The 27,298-nt window shown below is 38.8% G+C and overlaps 1 protein-coding gene across 2 annotated transcripts in view; it reads right to left on the reverse strand.

The window, feature by feature from the left end:
* The window catches only part of fgf13a (fibroblast growth factor 13a), a 133,422-nt gene that overhangs the window by 63,239 nt on the left and 42,885 nt on the right, over positions 1 to 27,298 (reverse strand). Inside the window, exon 3 of one of the 2 annotated variants that reach the window (XM_030145703.1) lies at positions 6,370 to 6,537. The exons of the other annotated variant lie outside the window; for it this stretch is intronic. Within the exon in view, the coding sequence (XP_030001563.1) occupies positions 6,370 to 6,537 (168 nt within the window). The remainder of the gene's footprint in view (positions 1 to 6,369; positions 6,538 to 27,298) is intronic. 2 annotated transcript variants of the gene reach the window in all.

Genomic DNA, 27,298 nt, shown 5'->3' on the forward strand with positions numbered 1-27,298 from the left:
GGCTCAAAGTTTGGACATATTTTCAGTTTTTACTACAAGCGCTGCTGTTGATACGCAAATATGTTGTACTCTGAGAAATGTTTGTCGGAAGTCTTGACCTTATATGTCCAAATGTCATGACATAACTAGTTATAAAACGTAACAAATTAAGAAAGAATTGAAACAAGGTGTAGAAATCCACTCGATTTTTGCCAGAATGAATATAAAGATAGCTTTGCAGCACCTGGAGGGTTTAAATTCAAACTTTTTGAACTATTAGGGTCCAAATACACAAATAAATGTACCAAAGACTAATAAAAGTGGGTTTAGCCAAATATGACCCCTTTAAGTCAGTTAGGATTTAAAAAGCTGTTGCAGCTGAAAGGTGCAGAGAAAAGCTATTAATTAAACAGAGAAACCAGGAAACTTTAGTCCATTTCACATCCCTGCCAGTCTCCAGGGTAGCATCTTGTTAATGTTGTTGTTGACACCTGCTCTTATTGAGTGTTCATGCTTTTGGTTAATCTTCACAAACACTACAGCATCAGTAAAACTGCTTCTAAACTTGTATGAGTATGTTCATTTACAGCAGGTAGATAAGGGCAGGTAGGTAAAACAGTGTACAAGGTGATGCTTTTCCCTTTTCCAGTGGATTTGTTCTGCTGGGAATTGAATGAAATGGAACTGCAATGTAAGCTACTCTATTTTGTGGGATACTGAAGCAATTATGGTTCAGAAAATTAAAATCAATTCTTTAATGGACTTAAAAATCATAGTCTTCAGACACTTAATGTTAATATATATAGTATTTAATGACACATGCTGATACATACTACATTAAAGGTGCCCTTGTGAGACATTCTCAGGTTTCAGTTCAAGTTTAAGTGACAAAATGAATTGGTTAGGACAAGGAAAGCATCATGGTTTGACTTAAAGGGGTCATATTTTGCTAAACCCACTTTTATTAGTCTTTGGTACATTTATTTGTGTATTTGGACCCTAATAGTTCAAAAAGTTTGAATTTGAACCCTCCAGGTGCTGCAAAGTTATCTTTATATTCATTTTGGCAAAAATCAAGTGGATTTCTACAACCCGTTTTAATCCCATCTTAATTTGTTACATCTATAGCTAGTTATGTCATGACATTTGCACATATAAGGTTAAGACTTCCGACAAACACTTCTCCCAGTACGCCATAATTGTTTGTCAGCAGCAGCGGTTGTAGTAAAAACTGAAAATATGTCCAAACTTTGAGCTGATTACCAAAAATGTTCAGTTGTTGGTTGTATTAATGAACACAAGTGGTTGAACGGGATAGAGCAGCACAGCCAACAACCTGGAAGGGGTGGGGCGTGAAGTGGCTCATTTGCATTTAAAGGGCCAGCGCTCAAAACAACCTTTCTGGTGTCACTACTCAGAAATAGGGTTGAAGATGGACCTGTGGAGTTGAATTAATGAAGAATTCAGACCCAAGCATAGCATTTACAGTTTATGTAGACCACAGATAAATGTTTTAAAATGCATAATTCCATTAAAAAAAAAAAAGCAAAATATCCCTCCTTTAAGGCAACCAGGGAGGTCAGAAAAGCACAGAACCACCTCTACTGCTGATGATGCGACATTGACACTTTGCTACCAGCTTACTCTCTCCAAGCACCAAATCACATTACCATACACATTATTTATTCATGCACAGTCTATTTATGCACAGTATTGACATAGACAAACAGAGTTGTTGCTTCAATGCAGAGAAACCAAAAGAATGAAGAATAATTAAACATTCTAATATTGGAGCAAGAGCATATTTGTCTGTATTGGTGAAGTGTGGACTCAGTGAGACTCTGCCTTTTGTGCTCTAAGCGGGAGTGTTGCCCCCCTGAAATGTAATTGCACTGTGTCAACTGTGGTGAATCACTGCCATGCATTTTACATTCGGTGTGGGAAATGAATGAGGCTACTGCTCATTTCTCTTGCACTTCTGCTTACATTTTCATGGCTGAGTGGGCAGCAGATGAGTTATTTTGTCAATAAGGCTGAAACAGATTAGATAGTGGCCTCAATGTTTAGCTGCACAGGTGCCTCACCTTTCTCAGTTTATAAAGACATATCACATTACACCTTTCATCAAAGTGGTTTAGATGTGGCTGAACACTGGAGAAGGTTAATTGTTGGCTTTGATAAGCACTTTTTGCCCATTTTAAATGGATTGTAAATCCGCCTCTACCCTGCAGACACGGACGGGTTTGAGATTACAGTGCAGTTTTTCCTCTTATTAAATATATCCATAAATGGTTTTGGAATAATGAACTGATAACTGAAAACTTTATGCCTGTGATGACGTCCACTGTCAAATTTGTGAGTATTTTGGAAACCGTACAATCTAAAAATGGACGGAAGAGGAAGCAAAGTCTGTCTGTGAGTCAGTCTGTTGGATAAGGCTATACTGGTGATACTGTTCACAGTATGATACAGGGGTTACACTTCACTGTATTGTAATACCGAAAGCTGGAGATATATTAAGAATGGAGAATAATTTTAGGAAAACTCTCAAAGTATTAAAAAACAAATCATTAAAAAAAATTAAGCCAAGTATTTTTTATACAACAGCTACAGTGGGATCCGCATTTATATTTTTCACAGCTCCATAACAGTATATTTGAGCAAAAGTATTAACATTCATGTGTATCAGAGAAAAATTATTATTAATTATTAATCTTCACATGTAAACTTCATCATTGCCCATGAAACTGGGAAAAAATATTTGTTACCTTTACTTATGAAAGGATTGTGTCGATGAGATTTATTCTTGATAGATAAAATGTAACTGGGACCCCGTATGAAATGACTGCATCTGGTCAAAGGTCATTACTGATGTGTATAAACTGCAATAAAAAGGGGCATCTGAAAACAAAATTATTACCCCGCCCCCAAAGGGGAGGCAAGGGGTATTGTTTTTGGTTCGATTTGTTTCTTTGTATGTTTGTTAACACTTTAACAGCAAAACTATTTGTTCAGTTCATACCAAATTTGGTTTGTAGATTGCCAGTGACCAAGAATAGAAGTTATTGTATTTTGGGAAAACTTCAAATTTGTTATGAATTTTTTAAAACTTTTTTCCCATTTACTTATAATGGGCAGAATTTAAAATGTCTATAAAAACATCAATTTTGTTTCAATTTACTTCATACTTGGCACATACATAAAGGCAATTCATATGCTGACATCAGCAAACACATTGACATGATAACATCAGCTGGATCCATGTTAAAACAAGTGGTGCCAGGCACAACAAACCCCACCCCTCGTACATATTTCGCCCATTATACATAAATGTGAAGATTTTAAAAATTCCTAAAATTTTTTAGCTTTGACTACTGTTCCCAGAATGTAACGGGATCCATTCTGGGTCACTGTAATCTATAAAGTCAATATGGTATGAAATCAACCAATAAGGTTACTGCTTGAGTGTTGACAAACAAACAAACCGAACCAAAAACAATATGCCTTGCCTCCTCTTTGGGGGGGCAGGGTAATAAGCTACAATATGTGCAAGGGGCAGGGTTTGTTGTGCCTGGTGCCACTTGTCAATCTTTATATGCAGCAGTTGATCAAACAGATAATAATCTGTTGTGTTTATGAGAACTGAAAGACTCCTCCTACTACAAAAGTTATATGTTCTAGCATTTATAATAAAAAAAAAAAAAGCTAAAATACTCAAGCTTCAATGTAATGCCAAGACTACAAGAAAAGCATCTTGCTGTAAGAGTTCAGAGGTAATATCCAACACACACAGCTCACACATTGTGCTTCTGTGCTTCATCTCTATGTGTACATCTGTCTGTTTATACATTGCATAGTCTGGAACTATAAACACAAAGCCTTGCAGTCGACTGAATTATGGATGGAATATTTACACAGATCTGACCCTCAGGCGCCAAAGAGCCAAAGAGAAAAACACAGGCAGTTGTAACAGGTGAGAATGAAAAGGAATCGACAAGTGGTGACTAGGACGGAACCAGAAGGTAAAGATAGAGATCCAGGGATGTGATTGACAGTCGGCAGCAGCCAGACCTGACTCCGCTGCTCTGTGAATGCGTCTCTGTGATGTTGAGTGCCCGGCAGCTGAACAGATGAACTGATATGATTTGAGCTCATCCTCCTGGGTGTACAGTCTAAGCCTGTGTGTTAGTGGTGTGTTGTTCTATTGAGCATGTCTACAGCAACATGTGAAACCAATATCTTGATGTCTCCATCAGCCACTACAACATAGGGCTGCAATTTACCACAGAAGAATCAGACTCAGAAGAACAATACTGTAGTTACACATTTATTACATTTAACCTCACCGTCAGCACCTTTCAGAGAGCTCAACTTTAGCAGAACAAACATCAATAAAACCTTTCCGATTTCCTTTTACAATTCACAACCATTGTCATTAACTATTCGATATCACCTAATGATTTAGACAGAATAGGCAATTACAGTTTCTGACTGAACAGTCTGTGAAACAATCCACAATGACATAGACACTGTATTCAATGCTAAACCCTTTGAGAACTTAATATGTAAAAACATTAATAAGTGCTACACAAAGCCGTTGGAATATTGTTGCTATGGTAACAATGTGACGAGGCTTACTTCACTGTTTAGATCTCTCTAAACACACAAGCTTCTTGTTTTTATTTTTCAACTAAATACCACTTTTCTCTAAAAAGTACAGCAAGAGTAAATACAACAACATCCCCCATAGCTTGTATTGTATGTGTTATTAATATTAATTCTGGCAGGAATATAAACAGATACGGCTGCTTGTGTGTTGCTTGCGGCTGAGTGTGTGTATATGTATAGCCTACTCCACACATAGTTTAACACACATGGCACCCAGATCATGCATCAACAGTAATGACGTCCTCATGAACAGCTTACGTAAGAGATGTAGTCTCCGTTCCTTCCTTTGTAAATTCAGTCACGTCCAACTGAAGCTGCAGCCAAACTGAATAATACATCTGTACTTCTCTAGCCAGACCTCCACTGGCATACTTTTTTCTCTCTCTTTCACTCTCCCGCTGTCTCACACGGGCATAAACGCATGTGTTTGAATTTTTCAGTTGATACGAAACCAGTCATCAACAGGTTAACTGATATCTAAGTACAGCAATGGAAAATATGGAAAATATCACTCACTTTGATCATCAGAAGGCACAGCAGTACATTACAGGCAACATGAGTAGTGAGATAATTGATATCTTACCTATCAGGAAGTCTGTAAAGAAAAGCAATTTCTACAATCTTAACACTCTACTGAGGGACAGATGATAGATGGTGCAGTTACAGAGCCTGAGTGCCTGACAGTGCAAAGTGTGGTGGCATGCTAGATGCACAAAGGCATTTTTATTTTTTTTAATTTTTTTTAACTTGACTGCATGTCCTAACTATACAAAGACTGATAGCATGGTCTCTTCACAGGCATTTCCTCATGCTGCAGCAAGCACTAAAAATGGAAAAAGAAATATTTGCTGAGGAAAAGGTGAACAGGAGAAGGAGGTAAGGGAGGAAGAAAGAAAAGAAGGAGGGATGGAAGCACTGGGAGAATAGGCTGCAGCCACCAACACCATATAAAGCCACAGGCAAAAGCAACGGGAAGAAGAGGGTGGGAAGACTTGCTGACATGCAGTCTATAGCCGAGTAGATCACTATTGAGTCATGATTATGAAACAGTTTCAATCTTGCATAGTCGTCATGATGGAAAGATAAGAGTTTCACTATTTTTATTCTATCAGGCCAGTTGAAGTGGAAGCACAAAGTGAAATTGCGAAGTCATTGAACTCATTAGGGCAGCAGCTGCCTCCATCTATAACCCCTTTCTTTTTGCACTTTGTTTTGGTCTGTGCTTGTGCCTCAGGGTGGCAATGACCGAGTTAATGGTTTGAGGTAGGGAGGGGTGGGTAGGAGCTACAGATGCTATGCTCCTCAGTTCAACATTAGGGGTGCACAAGCAGACACACACACACACACACACGTACACACACACACACACACACACACACTCAATCAACCACACCGCTCTGGTCAGGAGCAAAGGGGATCAGGAAGAGATGCTGTCCTACAGGTTTTCTGCAAGTAAACATGCCCTAAACATTAAGACTTATTCTACAGCTGAAACTCACACTCACACACCCGCTCGTGCACTAACACACACATGCTAGAAAGGGGCAGAAGCACACCAGATGCTCTCTAAAAATGGGACAGGAATGAAAGAGAACTTAGTTTGGAGGGGCGGAGAACTATCAGTTCACACAGAATATGAGAGAGAGGGGAAAACAAGACGGGAGTGGGCAGGGGAGACGAGGAGCATCAGCAAATCAAAATAAGGAGGGGTTGCAAACAAACCTTCGGGCTCTGCGCTCTCTTTGTGGACGACTTGCTTCAGCGGGCAGCAGAAGATTTCGTGACACTTAGCACGAAAGGGGGACCCTTTACTCCTTATATCCGCGGAGTGGATGGAGTCCTGCCGTAACATAATGTACTCCTGGGTACCTGGGGCAGCGTCATCCTGGACTGCGGTGGTGCCATAACAGAATGAACTGGGGTTAGAAAGCTCACCACACACAGAAATAAAAGAAAACAACAACAACAGTAAAAACACAATGCAGAAACACGAGCAAATAAAAATACACCCAACATTTACAACAGCAATAGCTTTAAATAACAGTATTAAAAAGAAGATGAGAGAGTGAGGGAGTCAGAGAAGAGTAAGAAAGAAAAGGCAGGCTGAGAGTAAGAACAAAAAACTCACAAAACTAAAATTAAACACAATCAAATAAACAACAAGGGGGGGCTCCTTGAAATATTTCCAGTATTGCTGAAAAGGAGAAGTTAGAACAAAACACAAAAAGAGTAAAAAAGGGGTAAAAAGAAATAAGAACAACTCAATGTTCAGGATTAGTGTTATGGCAGGCTTTTAGCAGGCAGTGAACCAGGAGCTCCCATCTGTACAGGAGTTAGAGTTGTTGTGAGATTGCAAGACAAGCGTGCAGTCTGCTACTGTATATTCTACATCAGTGGTTATGCCCCCCCACCCCCTCACCCTTTTTTACCTCCTATTCACCAGCTTTACTTTATGGAAAAAAGGCAAGCAAATGCAAAGGCATGCACAGGCCCCAAGTCAGATTGCATATGTTGTTGTGGAGAGTGGAGCGGTTGAGTTTGCTTTGATGGAGTCATGCTTACTGTAAATGACAAGCACAGATTCTATAACATCAGAGTAAGTACGTAGGCATTCAGAACTGGGATCCTGTGAAAGGCCCTGTGTTTCTGTGTATTGGATCTACTGCATCTGTCCTCTTCTGGGCACAGGCCCTGCTTGGCTTCGATCATTGACCTATTTTCTCACTGTTGATGGATTAGCTACAACCGAATCAGCCCAAATAAATGGTATCTTCTTTTCCTAATGGATTTGAGTACCATGCCTCTCTCTGACACATTTACTACTTAATGAAAATGACAATAGAGAGGACGATTAATCAGTATCCACGACTGAACTGGTGTAATACTTAATCCCCTCCTCCATGTATGATATGTGACCAACATAGTTGTTTTCAATTTCTAGTTGAACTCAGCTCAACAGAGAAATTATGTCATGAATTGTGTTACAAATTTGCACATGACCTATTTTTTTCTTCACACACACGTCCACTCTTCTTGTTGTATCACCGTGACATTTTTGTACGGTACGTAACATCGTTTATTCTGAAAGCCGAAAAATGAATGGATTACAGTGCTGCCTGAGTTTGTATACAGTCAGGAAACACTAAAGTACTAAATTTAAACTGAAACATTACAACGCCAGACTCCCACATTTTGACTACGCATATTTTTACAGAGTGCACTGAATCACCTTCACACAAACCAGATAAAGCAACGTACAAAAAAGAACTCACTATTTATTTTCCTCATGAATGTCTTACAGCTATTATTCTACCCCAGTGGTTCTCAAACTTTTTACAGCGGAGTACCCTCTGAAATTTACTCTTTTAGTCAAGTACCCCCAGCTCTCGCTTAAGTATTTTATATTGGAAAAATATTTGGCAAAATTTGTTATTGTGCCAAAGGTGTCTGTTTATATTTTCAATTTTTTTTAAACAAATAACATATGTTTAACTGTAATATATAAAAAATAACACATTTTTAAAGTAAAATTTGTGTGCAGAATATAAACTGAAAAGTGCCCTAAATAAATTGGTCATTAATTAATAAATGAACCTTTCATCAACAAAAAATAATTACTTAGCTACTCAAATAAACTCATTTTGAATAATATAAAATACAAATGGTCTTAATACATTACCAAAGCTTAAACAAGATGATTGACTATAAAACTATTATATGAATGTATTTATTGTGTTTTATATTTCAGCATTAATTCACATTATTTATTTTGTATTCAGTACATGATGACTTATTTAATGTATTTTTCCAAAAACATTTCAAGTAACCCCTGGGCTTCTTCCAAGTACCCCTGAGGGTACGCGTACCCCACTTTGGGAACTCTTGTTCTACCCTATTGATTATTGGGTATTCATCAGATCAGTGTATTAGAGAAATTGAAACTTAACCAAGGGCTTTAATTATCTCTTATCTCTAAGGTCAGGGCACAAGCTTCTGAGTCCTCTCTCTGGATCTGCAGACAGTAAGTCGGCAGCTTAAGGTTTGCAAACATATTAGACCTAAACTATCTGCTTCTTCTTTCACTTGCATGCATGCCTTCATTAAGTTTGATGTGTAACTACTTTATTAGTGTATTTATACAGTCTGACCAATCATAGAGACACACTCACTCTAACCTCCGTCATGGACCAGTGACTGAGTTATGATATTTGTACTATAGAAAATTTGTACAAGAAGTGCATTGAGAACCAGATTCTTCAATCTCCTGTACTGAGCAATCTCTGTTCGCTCTCATGAGCTTGTTCTAAAAATGTTTCCTGCATAATACATTCAGAGAGTCTTCTTCGTGTTCCTCTGTCCTCAGTGTGTTTCTACACCTGCTCACACAGAAACTTCCTGATCACCATGTGGGTGCTGTGTTAACAACAGTACACAACAGTAGACTTTTTCCCTGTATTCACAAACCTGATACACTCACTGATGAGAGCACACCAAAGTCAGATATTAAACATTAAACATCAAAATAATAACTATAATTCATTAGGTGTCTAACTATTTTATGTGTTGTGCTCATAAGTTTATATACCCTGACAGAATGCGCATGGATGTTCCAACATGACAATGACCCAAAACACAAGGCCAAGTCGACCTGTCATTGGCTACAGCAGAAAAAAAGTGAAGGTGAAGGAGTGGCCATCACAGTCTCCAACCCTCAATATCACTGATCCACATTGGGGAGGTCTCAAGCATACAGTTCATGAGAGAAAACCCAAAATCTTAAAGGAACTGAAGGTGTTTTACCAAGAAGAATGGGCAGCTTTACCATCTGAGAAAATGAAGTACCTCATCCACAACGACCACAAAAGACTTCAGGCTGTCATTGATGTTAAAAGGGCCAATACAGAGGATTGAGAACTATGTAAACTTTAGATCAGGGTCATTTAGTTAGTTTCTGTTGTCAGTATGATTTAAAAAGACCAAACACATTTTTTTGATAATAAATGGCTTCACCCAACCACCAGCCACGAGTGAAACAAAAGTTTTTGTATTATCATTGATATTCTCTGAAAAATGGCCAAAGAATCACAAATTCTGCTAGGGTATGTAAACTTATGAGCACAACTGTAGGTAGACAGGTAAGAAGAGTAAGCTAAATCACTGGAGTTACAAATATGATATATAACATTTAACATGCATCTTGTAGTTATAGAAATTTTTCAGTTCTCAGACTCTTCAAGCTATTTGCAGTGTAACCTCTTTTGTCATCCTTGTGTGGAAAAGCTGAATAAATCAACTTGAGCAAGAGGGCATTGATGACGATGTCAGATAGACTAAAATAGATGAATGCCAGACACATCTGAGCTATTTATAAAGTACACAGACAAGACAAAGAAAGCACAAGTTGCTGAATGCACTTTCTCTGAATGAAACATGCAAATAAAATGGCAGTTTCTTTAAACATTTTAAATACATAGAATAGTTGAATGGCTCACATACTGACCAGAGTATTTCTTACTGAGTATCTGTTGTGGGGTAGAAACAGAACAAGACACAACTGATAAGCCTTGAAAGTGTGTCCTGGCTTGTTGCGCTGCATAGTATATGTCTTCCAAACTTTCAAGTGTCCACAAACTGGGCCACAAGTCCTGTAGACCGATCCAAACCTGAGTATTCATATGCCAACAAAATCATACCCTCTATCCAACAGGCCGGTCTTTTCTGACATAAACCTCCCTTATGTCTCTGGCCCATATAACACACAGACACTCTGAAAGGCAGAGGATAATCAGGGCTCCACAACCATCGCAATTAATCACGACACGTCCTTGCTCCTCTGGGACTTATCAGTAACTCCGTGCTTCCTTCGGGCTTCTAGGTAACCTGCATCACTTATACCCAGACCTCAGCAGATGGTCCTGAAAACCCCATAGATACTATCAATCGTAACCCCCGAAGCGCCAGTGAAAGTTTAATGCTGCTCAAATGAGGAAATCTATGTTTCCCTTCAATGTTTTGACCCCATCCCCTTCTGTAAAGCCACAGGGATGCTGCTCCTGTACTTGTCCTGTTGACATTTAACCATGCTAAAATAAACTGTATTTTTACCATATCTCTATGTATCTGCAAATAGACCGATTAAAAAGGCATCAGTAGGTAGTAAAAATGTCATTTCTTTAAATATTTCCCGATTGTCTGATCAGTTTGCTTTCTCCGGGCACAAAGACATAGACTGGAAATATCTCGATGTACTTATTGGTGCAAACATGAATTCAGCCTTTCTGTGTTCTGTATATACAGTCAGAAAAAAATGATTAGACCATCAAAAGTCATCAAAACAATGGTTATGCAATCAAGTACTAACTCCTGTGTGTATCATGACTAAAACAGACAGAAAATAAAACATAGAATGTCTAAAAACACTGGTTTTGGCAGTACAATGCCATAGCTATTGATGTAAGAACTTACTTTCGTCACCAATTTTTCATGAAATCTGTAAAACCTAAGTCATAGCCTAAGTATCACGAATCTGTAAGTCAAATTTCCAAAAAATGCCAGAGTGACCTACCAGATCTGTTTTTAAACAAATGGACTATTTATGGTGGAGTACACTTTGAAATTGTTCATCGTGAGGGAAGAGATTCAGTTGAGTAATTACAGAAAGGCTTTGTGATACTTAGGCTATGACTGGGGTTTTACAGATTTCATAAAAAATTGGTGATGAAATCCATACGCGGCTTTAAGTTCTTACATCAATAGCTATGGCATTGTACTGCCAAAAACAGTGGTTTTAGGCATTCCATGTTTTCTTTTCTGTCTGTTTTAGTCACATGATACACACAGCACTTAGTACTTGATTGCATAACCATTGTTTTTGATGACTTTTGATGGTCTAATAATTTTTCCACAACTGTATATAAAGAATACAGAGAGGCTGCATTCATGTTTGTGCCAATAAGTACTTTGAGATTTTTCCAGGCTATATCTTTGTGCCCTTTTAGTGACATGATACACACAGGAGTTAGTACTTGATTGCATAACTTTGTGATACTTAGACTATGACTCAGGTTTTACAGATTTGATAAAAAATTGGTGACGAAAGTCACACGCAGCTTTAAGTGATTTTGATTATTATCGAGAAAACCAAGGAAAATGGCTAGACATCAGCTCTTGAATTAAACTCTTATAAGCTATTTTTTGTTATTATCATTATATTTGTCCAAACAAATGTACCTTTAGTTGTACAACAACTATGAACAAGAAATTGAAGAAAACAAGGGTGGTCTATAATTTTTTCCATGACTCTATTCCACATATCCTCACAATTCTAGCCACTCAGGTTTAAGTTTTGAGCTGAAGTATAAAATGTGAGTATGTCAAACAGAGTGAGAGACTCCACTCTTGAGAACTTCAACAAATGTCTAATTCCAGCCTATGTTGAGGCTGCTAACTGCCAGCTCATCAGAGGCAATAAAAATGAGCAACAGTGGGGATAAGAGCAGGAAAAGGGGAGGAGGTGGGCACCATCTTTTACAGCCTGTCTCCTTCATCCTTGCCTTAGCCTTGATGAAGAGTGTATATTGGGATTGAAGGATGTGAGATGGATGACACAGCAGGGCCTCACCCTCTATCAGACCGGCACTCAGAGTGAGCTGTCACCAAGGTCCATGATAGTCTGTGATCTACAGGCACCACTGTTGCAACACTGGACCTTCAGTGCACTGCAATGGATGTCCTTGCCCCTCTGACAGCGATAAATCTCACACTAAGGAGAAATGGGTGCAAACAGGGGGGAAGGGGGATGAGGTGCATCTTGTTTCAGTTAGTTGCTCATCTATTTAAGGCCTCTATAAATGACAAGGCATGTTCAGATTTTACGGTAACAGCATGGCACATGTACTCCCTTTATGTGCAGTATTTACCTTTCACAGCACAAAGCATGAAATATGCTGTTATCTCGCTGCGTTTATGTTCAAGGGAGGGTATGGCAATGTGACGCAAGAATAGGCTTTATGTGACAAAGCATCTTCAGTGACAATGAGCCTCGCAAATGCCTCCAGCCTCATGTTCAAATAAGGTTCAAGGACGTGTGTAATCAACTGAAATGCTGTCACGTCCAGAGAGATGAACCGCACTTCCATATATGAGATACATTCTCCGCAACTTACCGAAGTCATTTCTTGTATCCATCAAGAAGGTGGAACACATTCATCATGACTTGACAAACGCCGTACTTACAAAATTAGAATCAGAATTAAGCACAGAAACAGGTCTGTAGCCAGAGGTTTGTGTTTCTAAAATTATCCTGGCCTCAATGTGGTTTAACAAGGAGCAGAATCTAGCACATTGTCTTCTGGGATGCCTTTAGTTCAGTGTAGCTCCATCTTAAGAAAGAATAGTTTTATTTGGCTGTAAGTCACCTTGCAGGCAGCAGAGAAAGTAAATGGAGTTGAACTTGAGGTTTTCTTTGAAACGCAGAATGAGCTTGCATTTTTATTCATGCTCTTTCATCCTTCTGAGCTCATTGTTTATCACCTCCTCTCTCTTTCTTTTGTCCCCTTCTCTCTCTCTTGCTCTTTGTTCTTTTTCCTTTTTGTTATAAACATAGACTTACTAGCGTGACAAGATAGCTTGAGACAAAAATTGCAGCTATTTCTAATCAGCTCAGGTTTTGCTAGAAAACGAGTGAGGTGATGATAACAATAAACACTCTAACTGCACTTAATGCAGTGTACGTACTGTATAGTCATATCTTTGATAGTGTCAAATAAGCTGTTTGACATGTTTATTTTTAAAGCAACCTGTACATGCTCCTCTGATGTATCCCAAGCTCTCTCAGAATCTAATTCCATTAGAATAAAAAACTAGGATACATGAAGACCCCAGAAAAAAACATTTCCACAAATGCAGGCAATTACTCAAAGGCCATACACTGTGATCATGGCTAAGTCATGCTATTTGCACGAAAGCATTTTATCAAGTTAAGTCTGCATATAAAGAAGCTATAATTTTCCTCACAAGGCAGTTTCTACCTTATTAATCTAAAAAGAGCTTTGTGTAGTTGTCTCATCTTCATCTCATCTCCCACCCAATTTTTGTCATAAGTGACAGTGTAAACAACACACATAAAAGCAGAGAATGCAGCCTTAAGACATCACTGCAAAGTAACTAAAGCAATTAAAGACGAAGCTAGTCTGTAGGCTGGTTTTTCAGAAACTAAACATTATTCTTGCCAGTGAGGCAAGATGTAGGTAAGCACTGAGTCCAGTCTGCCACACACAGTGTAGGGTAAACCCCCTGTCATCAGAGACTTGATTGGTCAGTTTGATTTTTGAAGGAAATAAGTAGGTGGGTGAGTTCAACAGTAATATCCCCGCCTGCCAATATGTGTCTTTGGAGAATATGATGAATCTGTTGGTGAAGTCAATGATAGACATACTCTGCTCATACAGTATGAGAACATATCGATTCAACATCAAAGAGTGACCTTGCAGCGAGCCCATTTTGTCTTATTCTGACAGCATCCTTAGCCTTGGGGTTAGTAGTATAAGCACATGTGACTCCCACTTGAGTCACATGAGTCATACACAGTATAGCTAATGTGATGCGTATAAGCGTGTGTGTGGTGGTGAGGGGGATGGAGGTGTGGAATACAAAAATACTTAAAAGGCAGCATGAATGTTGGGAATTGCTGTGGAGCATCGAATCACAGTCTGCTATATATTCTTGTGTTTTGTTTCTTTTTTTACATGAAGCAACAGGAAAACCCACGTAAACAGACACAGTGAATACAGACACAAGCAAAAACCCTAATCCTGTTAGTATTAAAATGCACCTCATTAAAAATAGATCCACATTTAAGACCTGGGTCCTGTTTTTTCAGTTGTTTCAGTCATTTGTAATGTATTTTCTTCCTTCACTGAAACAAATGTCAGTATTGGCAGTTGGACCGTCTTTGCTCTTCTCATCCCATTTGAGTTTGGCCACTGGACAGAAATATCTCAGTGAAACCTTTTTACCCTAATTTCTTTTAACATCTAATAGTTTTATAATGGGGCTTTAAATTCCTAGAGTGAACCAGGTTTTGAAAACATGCCAACATAGAGAAAAATCAATAAGGTACAAACTCTTGTACTCTCTCTCCATATCTCTGCTGTTGCACCTGTCTTTCAATTGTTTGAACACTGCCTTTTCTGTGTTTCCTAAACTTAGGGTCTGGGCCAAAAATGGTGCATATTCATTTTTATTATATGACCAATAAGTAGAGTAAATTGTGTAAAATTTCCATGATATGTCATCTAACTCAAGTAGTAAAATACTACTTTTTCAGAGGGAAGTAACTTTACACCACTTTACCTCACATTTGTAACTTTTATTCTTAAATGTGTGGCAGCAGATTTCATGGGGGAAAATAGCAGAATCTGAAAAGTGAGGCCACCTGTCCAGTCCTTCATGACAAACTGTAGAGTAGAGCAGCACAGTCATGTTTAACTGAAACTTAACAGTGATTGGTAATTGCAGCTGTCAATCATGTAACCCTACTTATTTGTGGGAAAACAGCTGAATGGGTAAAACCTTGTTTAACAGGGTACATTGTCAACAGCCCAAAAAGGAGTCAAGAAAAGGGTGTAGAATTCATGTTTCCACTGAGACAACTTTAGCTAAAGTAGTTAAAGCTGAAATGTGAGAGTGGAATCCTTTGAATACAGGTTTGAAGTATTCACTTAAGTATTTATTTTTCTGCATTTCATCCTCCACAGGATGCCAAACCAGGACAAATATTATAAATCCTTATTGTTGCTGTTTGCTTTATTCTGTGATGTTCCAACAGTGGAAAAATTACTTTAAATAAGTGTGATATTATGGCAATTCATACTGAATTTTTCAAAGTTTGTGTCCTTGGGAAACATTAAGCTTGTCTCATTAGTCTTGAACTTTAAACATTTGGGAACCTTTGCTTTAATGTATAACTCTGAGTCTCAGAAGAAGAGTGACTAGTGGTACAGAAAAAAACACACAAAGACAGAAACACACTGACATACAGTCAGTGTTCGAGTTGAGGGGGGATGAAGGAGGATGCCATCCCCCCGAAATACAAACGGTCAAAATCATCCCCCTTCTACAACTGCCATCCCCCCTTTCCATCCCTTATGTCATTTTATCAATGAATGTGGTTTTACTGCTATTTCAACGTTTAGGGTGTTTTGCGCATATTGATTAAAACATTGTAGGTGAGAGGGCACACACACATGCAATAACACAACATGAGTTCCTATTTTATTATTATTATTATTATTCTTTGACAGACGTCAGTAAGTATCATAACGGCATTCGCAGGTGCAATTTCAGCCCTATGGCCAAGTAACCAGGAGGACAAAGCTCTGAAGGACTTCTGGTTTTCAAAAAAGTCAAAGAATAACGTTACAGATAAGTTAAGAGTCAAAAATGTCCGTCATTACTTTTATTAGCCCACAACAGTCATCAAATCGGGAATCTTGTGACATAACAACACAGCTAACGTTTACGTTTGGAGTTTACATTTTCTGTTTTGTTAACTAACGCTAGCTAGCTAACAACTTCAGTAGCACTGACTAACGTTAGGTTTGGCTTGACATTTAGGGGTTGTTTATACGTTGCCATTATCTGGCAAAACAGATTTTTCTCTGCATTTGCGCCTATTGTTTACATGACAATGATGGCCACGCCCCCCAAAAATGAGGGCTTCTTAAAACTCTAGCCAAAGTGGAGATTCACAGGCCGCACACAGAACCTTTGAATAACAGTGTTCTACAGCTCTGGCTGCTCACTATGATAAGGACAGCTTATTGGTCTTTTGTCTTGTATTTTGCGTTGTGATTGGTTAACCGGGCTTAAGCTTCTCGTTACCCCACCTTCTTATGTACGGCTGCATGTAAAAGAAGATTCTTCTCTGAAGGGGGGGGGGCTAAATATGAGACCAGACTGCTCCGCAAAATAGATAACATTAGTTGAGTCCCCCACCCTCTGCATTGTCATCAGCACAAATTATCTGTCCCCATATGATAAAATCCACCATCCCCCTTGATTTTTTTTTACAATTCGAGAACTGCATACAGTAGATACAACAATGTCAAATGACACATAATAGTGTCAAGCACAGTGTACTTATGTAATGACACATGTTCATGGTGCTCTGTGCTGTACTGTAGGTCACGCTGAAAGACAGACCACAACCAATGTAAATGAGCATCATACACACACACATATGACCCTCTGAAATGTTGTCATGCACACAACCTCCACTATTCCCGGAGATTTGAATGTTTCATGGATATCGTGTCAACAGACAGGGATCAAACACACACTCCTGCTAAGTCGGATTAATGCTAAGGATCCCTTTTACGGCAATTAACAGATAACAAGAGTAAATAGGATTCTAAAGCATATACTACTGCCTGCCGATCATTAGGCCTTTGAGATCAGGAAGACTGAAACATTGTGGGAGGAGGTTCAAGTGTAATAGGATCAACAAAGCCTGAGTAGTAAGTGACACCAAGTAGCTTATGGTATATCGTATGTCAAATCCTCTTCGAACTCACATATGATTCATATGTGTTCTGCTGACAGCGACTCTACACCCGCTGTCGGATGTCACACAATAAGGTTGCATGAATGGTCACGTCAATCTCCCTGTGGTTTCCCTCAGTTAAAAATATGTTTTATGAGGTATGATTCATTTCCAGTCAAGGATTCTAGTAGTAAACATCTGTCTTCCTTTAAGACGATTAGCACAGTGCTGAATGCCACCTCCACAAAAATGTCATAAACATAGAACTGAACACCAGGGTTTCACTCACTGGTGTTCCTGGTTCAAAGTGTACGGTCAGATAACAGCAAAAGTAACACGACACCACCCACATGTGCTACATACTGTAAGGAGCACATAATGTACAGAATGAGCAAGAATTCACTGCTGTCAACACAGTTCACTCAAAAGGTCAAAGCATATAAAAAAATGCAGATATTTAATAGAGCATGTTTATCATTTAGAGCCCATTAAGCTTAATTAATGCATTTAATTTACTGTAAATTAATACTGACAGCCAGTTCATGTATGCAAACATTCTACAGTTCAGTATAAAATACTAAATATCAGAAGTCTACAAATCTCCACTATGATACGACAAGACTGCAACAATAACTTTGAACTTTTAGGTAACGTACTGTCATTTGTTCAGAGAGATGACAGTGCAGCTACGGTGAACACTTGCAGTATATTGGTTGCACTATGTTAAAAAAAAATGCCGTTCAGTCATAAATCTTATATGAGCTGAGGAATAATGGTTAAAACATGTCAGGCAAGAAAGTCTGTTGAAATATGTTTAATAAAACCGGATTCTGCACACTTATCTAAGAGGAACAAAGGTAGGAAGAAACTGTTCACTTTATTTTTTTTTCCATAAAAAAGCCCACTCTGCATTGCAGTAATATATTCACTTAGTTTGCTAAAGTCACAAGTGTGTCCTTCATTGGCACAGTAGGTATAAATGCTCAACCGGAAAAAAAATGAAATCGTAAATGCTCTGTGCCAGCAGAATGCCGTCTAGCGGGTTGTGTAACAGCAGGTAATCTCAGTGTGAGACCTGCTGCACGGAGACGGCGAGACAGAAAGTCCGAGCTGCAGGATCATTAATCCCATCAGATAAGTCTGTAACATATCAGCTGTAAACCAGCTGCAGAATTCACTCAAAACTCCAAGATGTGCTCGGGGAAGGCGTACTGAGACTGGATACTGTCTATTACCAATTAATATATGCATTAAATTGTAGTATAAATATGCAGAGTAAACACAGTTTCTGCTGGGTGTTAAGCAGGGGCAGCACTGACTGTACTGAGCCTCCTCTGTTCTGCCACTGCACTTACTGATGTCTCAATGCATGGCTGACTAAGTGCACAGGCCCACAGAGCATCCATCCATCTCTATAAGTTAATGTGGGGTCATCAGGCCCTGGCTCAGTGCTTGCTAACACCTCAGCTCTGACAGAAACTCAACACCTGAATCATCTGTCTTTTCACACTATTATTCTCTACCTTGGCATCTTCCGTTTAAAGATCTGAGTCACATTGGTTAAGGCACCGTTTGGTTTCCATTTGCATAATGGCTACAAAGCACCTTTAATTAAGACATACAACAATGGAGACATTAAAGAGCACCACGGTTCAAAACACTGAGCAGATGAGTAATGCATTGCAAACACCATGTTATCATATCAACATATAGTTTTCACCAGTTATGACAAGAAGGTCTTTAACCCATAAACACCCAGTGCTACTTTTGTGGTAGTTCCCAAATAATTTCTCCCTAGATTTCACCTTTTTTAAGTGATTTATCAAAATTTATTATATATTATCCTCTGTATTTTGCGTATTTTCCAATATTTAATTTACTGATCATATAGATGTTCATAAAAGCTCTGATTAAAGTTGAGGGTTATTATATCAGAAACAGAGAAAACTGAAGAAAAAGTGATTTTCTCAGCAAATATATCATTAACTGAACATAAAACAAGTTTCTCCATCCACTGTCAGTAATCAAACTCCATGGGTTTTACTGGTGAATCAATGTTGTAGAAGATGACGCTGTTTCCACATTCACTACGGAACCTCTGAGCATCCAAATGGGTCATATCTGATGACCATGAAAAGATGACAAACTGCATTTTGCACCAATTATTTACATGTATTGATAGGATTAGTGGATTAGCAGTTATTAAACATTTTATATCAGTCTTTACGGGTTAATAATTATCACGTAATCACCTCATTTTCTGCAATTGTCAAAACTGTTTACATTCTGTATCAAACAACTGGATGAAACCAACAAAAATGGCTCCATCCCTATCTCTATATTTTCCAGTTTAAGGTTTGACTGATGCCCTTTTCATGATGTCCAATCATTGCGTTTCATTAATTTTGCCATGGTTTAACGGCACATATACAGAGACTTCACAATTTTTTTTTCTCAAGACGCTTATCCTCTATCATTCAAGCAACCACATTTCAATTAGCATCTAATGTTTATAGAGACAATAGCAAGGACGGAAGGACTGGATTTAGTACGGAAGTATTGTGATGCATTTGTTCTGCAGGTTTTTAATACAAATACAACTGTTTCCTTTATAAATACATCATGGATTTAGCTACAAAAACACATTCTGGTTTCAAGCCAAATATAAAATAAGGACCTACTACTTTGCACGAGGGAAAAAAAAATCATCAATTACATTTATGACAATTAATCCTCGACTTATATTTCATGATTGTGACAGCCACAAGTGACAAATCTTTTTATTAATTACTTTACCAACAAAATCTCCTTGATCCAAGCCTCTTTGCCAAGAACACAGTCTTTGGCTGAGCAGAGATGGAGGATGGTATCTTCCTGTGGCCTCTGCCAACCAGATCAGATCCCAGATGGGCATCAAAACCACACACACTGCCCTGCCTGTTCATTACTGGAGGAAAGGTAGCAGAGGGAGAGGAGGTGGAGAAGGAAAGAGGAGGAGTGAAGGCATGTGTACAGTTTCAAAGAACAGGAGTATGAGGTGGAGCGCAGAAAAAGAGGGTGACCTTATAATGTTAGTGTGAGTGTCAGCACGGCAGAGATTTTACTGGATGTTTATAAAAGATTGTGGCAATCTGAAAAACTGTGCAGTCTTGCCATCTTTTAGATTAACGTTTATAGAGACAATAGCAAGGACGGAAGGACTGGATTTAGTATGGAAGTATTGTGATGCATTTGTTCTGCAGGTTTTTAATACAAATACAACTGTTTCCTTTATATATACTTGTTTATTCCATTACAGTGGATAAAGGTTTTTTAAAATCAATGTGAAAGGTTTTATGTTTGTTTGTTTGTTTTTTTAAATTGAACATTCAGCATTATTTTTTTTTTTAATAGTTGTGGTTACTTCTAAATAATTACAAAATATGATATTATTTGTCTGCATTTACATTGTTGTTGCATGCTCAGTGAAACATTTCCACACATAAATTACTTGATTATAATGTTGCCAATGTCACTTTGTTATTAATCTTTGCTGTGTCTTGCAGATAAAACCACCAATACAGCCTAAACAAGCTAGTATTTAAAAAGCACTTAATGAAAATTGGGATTGGCACACTGTTAAAAGAAAAAGCCAAAATAACAAGCATTGTGTACAGAGTGATTGTGATGTGATTGTTGATTGGTACAAGGGAATATGATCCTTCCACAGCCACAAAGACACATAAAGCTGCTGCAACTATTAATAGTGGTGCTTAAGATGGATAAACATTGTTCCACATACACTCACAAACTTAAATCCATCACAATTTCTTGAGCAAATGAGAGAAACAAGGCTATTTTAAAGTATTATGTAATGTTCTGGACATGTATAAAGGCTGGAAGACATTACTCTGTGCAGATAAAATACATGTATTGTCTCACCAGTTTACAGCAGATATATGAAAATCTACACAAAAATTGCAAGAGAAGTGGACTTCCCCAAAGAAAACTGACCACAAGAGGATAAAACAACTCCTTGCAAGATAACCTAAGTAAATTAAATAAAAAACTCCACTAAGAAAACAAGATCATTCCTGTATAATGTCTAACCCCTGTGCTGTACTAACAACTGGTATCTGCTGAATAAACTGTCAATTTCAGTTGACCCAAGAGTCCCAACTAGCTTGGCCTTGATGCAGGATTACATAAAGGATTCAAATCCAGGCATTCAGGGAGAGGAGATTTAGGAACAGCAAACGCCAACGCTATCTGAATCATCAAATATATGGGATTAGTGTTTGATGGCTCAGTTTCCTGATTATGCATTTTAAGAGGGACAAAATCCACATACACACATCCCTTTGATGTTCCGCTTGTGTCAAGTTGGGAAACATCCAGGCTTTTGTTACGCTTTATGATGTGAGCCACAGTGCAGGGAGCGTAAAACAAAACAGATAAAAAAAAGAGAGAGAGAGAGAACCAAGTTATTTTTCTCCGTCTTGGCTCTGAGGTGAGGTGAACTGGAACAAATAAGGTTATCCAGAACAACAATCCTTGTTGGAGAGAATGTGAATCACCATTTAGACAAATCTGATTTCACTTCTCCCATCCACCACGTTTTACACGCATGTGCAGTTACTTTGTGATTTAAGGTTTTTCGCTTATTTTATTACACATATGACCCCAATACAAAAACGGTAGCATTCTGCAATTTTAGGAGTAAGGATTTATATAATGTAAATATATTGAATAAACTTACATTCAGCTTGAATATCTATTTCAAACACAAACAGAAAACAGTACAAATGCAGTTAATCTAACCCAGGGAATCTACATAAATGGATTTGTGGTCTACTTTCAGAACTATGACAACACTGGTAGAAATAATCATACATTAATCTTCTACAATAACGTAGAATGACCTCTGTTGTAACCTATGACACTGTGTAAAGGTAACTGGAGTTCAGTGCACTAGATTTTTTTTCTGAATAAACCAGAGTACATTACAGTCCCCATTGTCATTGCAGTGCACTATTCAAAATATGAACTGAAAAACATTTTCAAGTCCAGTGGTCTGTCACCCAGCGGATCCTGTTCACTCGCAGCTGTTCTTCACTCTGAACATTTCCTACCGCATCAGCCAAGTCATCCCAGCTGTTAAACTATCATGTGCTCAACACACTTTCCAAGGCGTATGCATCACCTCCCGAAACAGAAAACCAGGACAATGAAGGGTAGCATTCACTGAAAGTAACACCGAAAGAGTTCTCCACATTTTCCAGAGGTTTGAGGTGCATAAGAACAGGGTGATATAACTGACTGTATCAGCCACTGTGACACCTCCCTAACACTCCTCTCTGCTGGACCTGGATCAGCACTGAGTCCTCTTTATACTCCCTGTGTGAGTGCTTCAGACTGCTGAGCTCAATGGACATCCAGACCCATGATGGTCCTCTGGTTGACCATGTTGTGCTCAGATGTCAGCTTTTGGGTGTGATTTTCGTTTGTACCTAACTGTTTTTGCCCAGTGGCAGCTTCGAACAACTTCCTCTGACTTTTTTATGACTTTTATACACATGAATCTTTCAGCGGCCACGTTCATAGAAAAAGGTCTCATTTTGTCATCCTGTCAAAATAATACACAACCTCAGAGAACAGTCCGACAGCACTGTGAATACTACTTGTTCTGTGTGCCCTGTCAGTTTGAGTAAATCAAACCAAGCTGTACAACGTAACACCACCTACGTCACCACACAACAACACTGACTACAGTGTCCACCCTGCTGTTTATCGTGAGGTACTGGGCTTCTCGTTTTTATCATGTTTCACAGAGCAGACTCACACACACGCACACTCCTGTGAGCAACATGACTTTGCTTATACAACAAATATTATAGTCCACACTGTTATTTATGTAGGCGTGCTTGTCTGGGGCTGAGTCCATCTGCCCGTGGGACCTCTGGGCATCTGGGGACTGTGCATGCGTGTGATTATGTGTGTACGTGGGCACATGGGCATACACATGCACAGTATATACACTTATATAGTGTGCACAGAGCCACAATCAAGATGTCACACTGCAGTTTATAATTATCATAACTAAACAATGAACTGTGAAAATTAACAGCACAGCATGCAACACTTGTGTACTCTTATTAGATGTTTGTGTCGGAGTCTATGCTGTGCTTTGAGCTGGTTGTTGTTATTTGCAAACTCTGTGTCTGTATATAGGCATCTGAAATAGTCGGGGAAGGCTCTCATTAGCTCATCAGCTGATATGCTATGAGCTATTGTGAAGGTACTAGCTCCTTTCACACAGCACTTTTTATGACAGGAATATTTCACCTTTACTCCGGAACAATGTCTGTGTAAACGAAATGGTGAGATCATTTGGTCCCACCTTTATCGTGGCTTTGTAATGCCTCTGGAGGTAGTAACAGAGCCGTGATGAAGGTGAGATCATGAACTCTATGTAAAAGGAACACCTCTCATTCCACAACCAAGGTGTGACGTTTTGATAACGTAGTGTGTGTGGGACCCTCACGCCGGGAGGATTTAAAAATGAGTGCGGGCCATGTACAGTGAACAAACATATCAACGCGACCAGAAAGATGACGAACTGGAGAGACACTGAGATACATGAGCTGTTGTCACTTCGGGCGGAGGACTCTATCCATGCTAACATTTGTGGAATGGTGAAAGATGCGCCGGCTCTTGAGAGGTTAGCAACACCACAATGCTCAGGGTATTTCCAACATGCAAGTTATACGTCACGTTATACGCAGCATCACCGCCCCTTTGATTCCAGAACGCAGGTCCGCTGTGTAAAAGTCCAGCCTGTCTCACCTCTGTTACTCCTTTGGCTTGGCTGTGTAAACCGGCTAATGGTGGAAAAAAGGTGGGATCACCATCTCACCTGTTTTCCCGTATCTCTGTGTAAAAGTGGCTACTGTGTCCGGTGACATCTTCATTGTCATTGTTGTTGTCATCGTCATCTTCATTAGCAATTTCTTAAATCATCTTCTCTGACAAAACTGCTGGGTGGATTCCTTTCAAATTTTATATATCATTTCTTTGGTACAATGTCTACAAAACCTGTTCACAGTTTTGAGATGTTTAGATTTTTTGATGAATTTTTCAAATCTTTGAAAAATTTGCCTTTACTTATAATGGGCTATTTTTTTTAATGGTTTATAACATGGAAATGGTTAGAGATATCAATAGTTATAATATCAATAGTTACTACTGAGTACTGATTGGAAGTCATATATGGACTTTCATTCTGGCTCATGACCTTTGACCATGAGTGACCTTGAGGGGTCAATCTCAATTTCACCAATGTCTAGATTTCAACAGTCTTCTCTGAAAATACTGATAGGATTCAATTACATTTTTATCTAGCTTTCTTGGGACATAGTCTACAAAGTTGGTTCACAGTTTTGAGAAATTTTGATTTTTTGGTGGATTTCTGAAATATTAAAAATTGCAGACTGCAGGCAAATGTGGACCAAATCTGATTTTTTTGCCCATATGTGACCTGTATCCAATCTGTTAAAGAGAGTCTGAACAGCACAAATCCGATTTTTTAAAATCCAACCCAGGCCACTTTCATATGTGGTCCTAAATTCGACACGTATCTGATATTTTGCAATGCGACTTCAGTCTGAACAGCCAGGTCGCATTTATCCAACCTTTATGTCATTGAAATGTCGCAATTCTGCACCAAGACAAGGTGCCTCCATATTTACTACTGCAAATGCAGTGCGTGCCAGCGTGGTCACGTATTACACCAGGACCTCTTTTGCACATGCGGGTCACTTCAGGGTCGCATTCAGTTCATACTCAAAACTGATAGAAGTCACATTTAATGCGTTATATGAACGAGCAAACAAACAAATCGAATTTCGCCAAGAAATCCGAATTGTGCATTAAGACCTGCTGTCTGAACATAGTGTAAGTCTGAATAGGCTCACGCATCTTTGACAGAGTTTATTTTGTTTCATCTGCTTTTTTTCACCATAAAAGCTGCAGTGCCCATATTAAAAAGTCACACCTGTTGTTCCTGCACAGAGACATGATGTAAGAACAAAACACATATAGCGCACAGAATACAACCTTTTAAAAACTGTTACTGTTCAAGTACCAATACTAAAGACATGAGGTTTACAACTATTTTAATGGCATGATTTTGCAGTACTAATATCATTATACTCTGCAACAATACCTACACCTTAGTAAAACTCCATGGGAATGTGTGGAATACGGGTGCAGTACACGCTTCCTCCGCTTGACAGCTGTGTTACAGAGGTGACAGGCCAACAGGTCTGTGTGTGTGTTTTTCACCCAGAGTGTTTTCCCTCAGGCAGAACTGCACAACACTATGGGTACTGTAGTAAGTTTGAAGAGCAGAATGAACTGGGGCTACTTTGTTTTTGTATTAATCCAACTGAAGATGCTGTCATTGGCTGGAGTTAAAAACTCGCTGACCTAGGTCGACACCCTAACACATTTAGAAAATACAAGCAGAGGGAGGGATCTCTGTGGTTAAATAGACCACCATGCATTTCTAGAGGATTATTTATTTATTTATTAAAAAAGTTATTTTCGTATTATTACTGATTCTGTCACATACTGAAGTGTCACGTGTTTTAGCTTAAAATAGCCTTTTATAATGAGACTGGAGGAAGAAGGATGTAATAATAGCCACCAACAAAGTCATTCATTTTCTGAACCACTTAGTCCTCATGAGGGTCACGGGGGTGCTGGATCTTACCTTGCCTGTGGGTGAAGGTGGTGTACACCCTGTACAGTTCATCACAGGACTGACATGTACAGGTGGACAACCATGGATGATTTAGATTGATCAATTACCCTAATAAGATGCATGCCTTTGGAGGGTGGGAAGACGCTGGAATAACTGGAGAGAACCCAAACAGACATATGGGTAGAACATGCAAACTCCATGCAGAAAGGCCCAAACTGGGTAGCGCTGGAATCAGATCCAGGACCCACTTGCTATGAGGCGACATTGACACCGCATTACCATTAAAGTTGCAGTGATGGTAGATATGTGAACAGGACAAAACCAAGTATTATTTTACAAATTTAGGAAGTAATTCTATTTATAACTAATTAATTTTATGTATTTCTAGAAGAACACTGTGACTTATAACAGTTTGTGGTCTCACCCTAACACTAACGGGGCTTAATATTCAGGGATGTGCAATATTCCCTTTTTTGTGGCTTCTTGTGTGAGCCCATGGTTGGAACTAATGTATCCTATTTCCGTTGAAAAAGTGTGTGTTTGGCTGTGTTTAACCTGTCTAAGCCCATGACTCCCTTTGAGACATGTAGACTGCTGTGGTGTTATCCTGTTATCCCATGTGGCACTATCCCTGATTTGACACTAATTCACCACAGCAAACACTGTCCAAACAAATGTGAACACAAGCCCATGCAACAACAACTTCAGGGCAAGGATCTTACTTCTTTACTTATATTTGGCTCCAGTTAATAGCTCTAGATGTTAATTGATTTCTTGTCCCTCTTGAATTAATTTGGAAAAACAACCACATGAATGAAATAATCCCTTTAAAGGGCACACATACACACAACAACTGCTTTCACACAAGCATGGCTCCACAATTGTAATAGACCTAAATTCATGCAACATAAAAACAGAACTTAATACTTCATTTGAAAAGAAAATGCTCAAATTCACAACACTGTCATTTGGGAAATAAACCTTTAAAGTAATAAACGTTTGGACTGAAGGACTGTGAGATGAATAAAATATTTCTCCAAAGAGCAGCAGAATCTGTACCAGGTCGCTTCCCTTTTGTTTCTCCGGTGTGTTTCCTTGTGTGTGTGTGTGTGTGTGTGTGTGTGTGTGTGTGTGTGTGTGTGTGTGTGTGTGTGTGTGTGTGTGTGTGTGTATGAACAAGTATTAGCTGATGCTACCAGCATTTTATGACTACACAGAACCCATTACACAGTTGAGGAGGGTGAGAGGAGGGAGTGTAGGATTTAGCTCTACAGCAAGAGATGAATTATGCAGTCGGGCCATCCAGACATGTAGCTGTGTATCTTTTATAAATGCCTTACAGACGCAAAGAGGAAAGTTTAGCT

This window comes from Sphaeramia orbicularis, chromosome 10 (assembly GCF_902148855.1).
Source record: "Sphaeramia orbicularis chromosome 10, fSphaOr1.1, whole genome shotgun sequence".
Lineage (NCBI taxonomy): Eukaryota > Metazoa > Chordata > Actinopteri > Kurtiformes > Apogonidae > Sphaeramia > Sphaeramia orbicularis.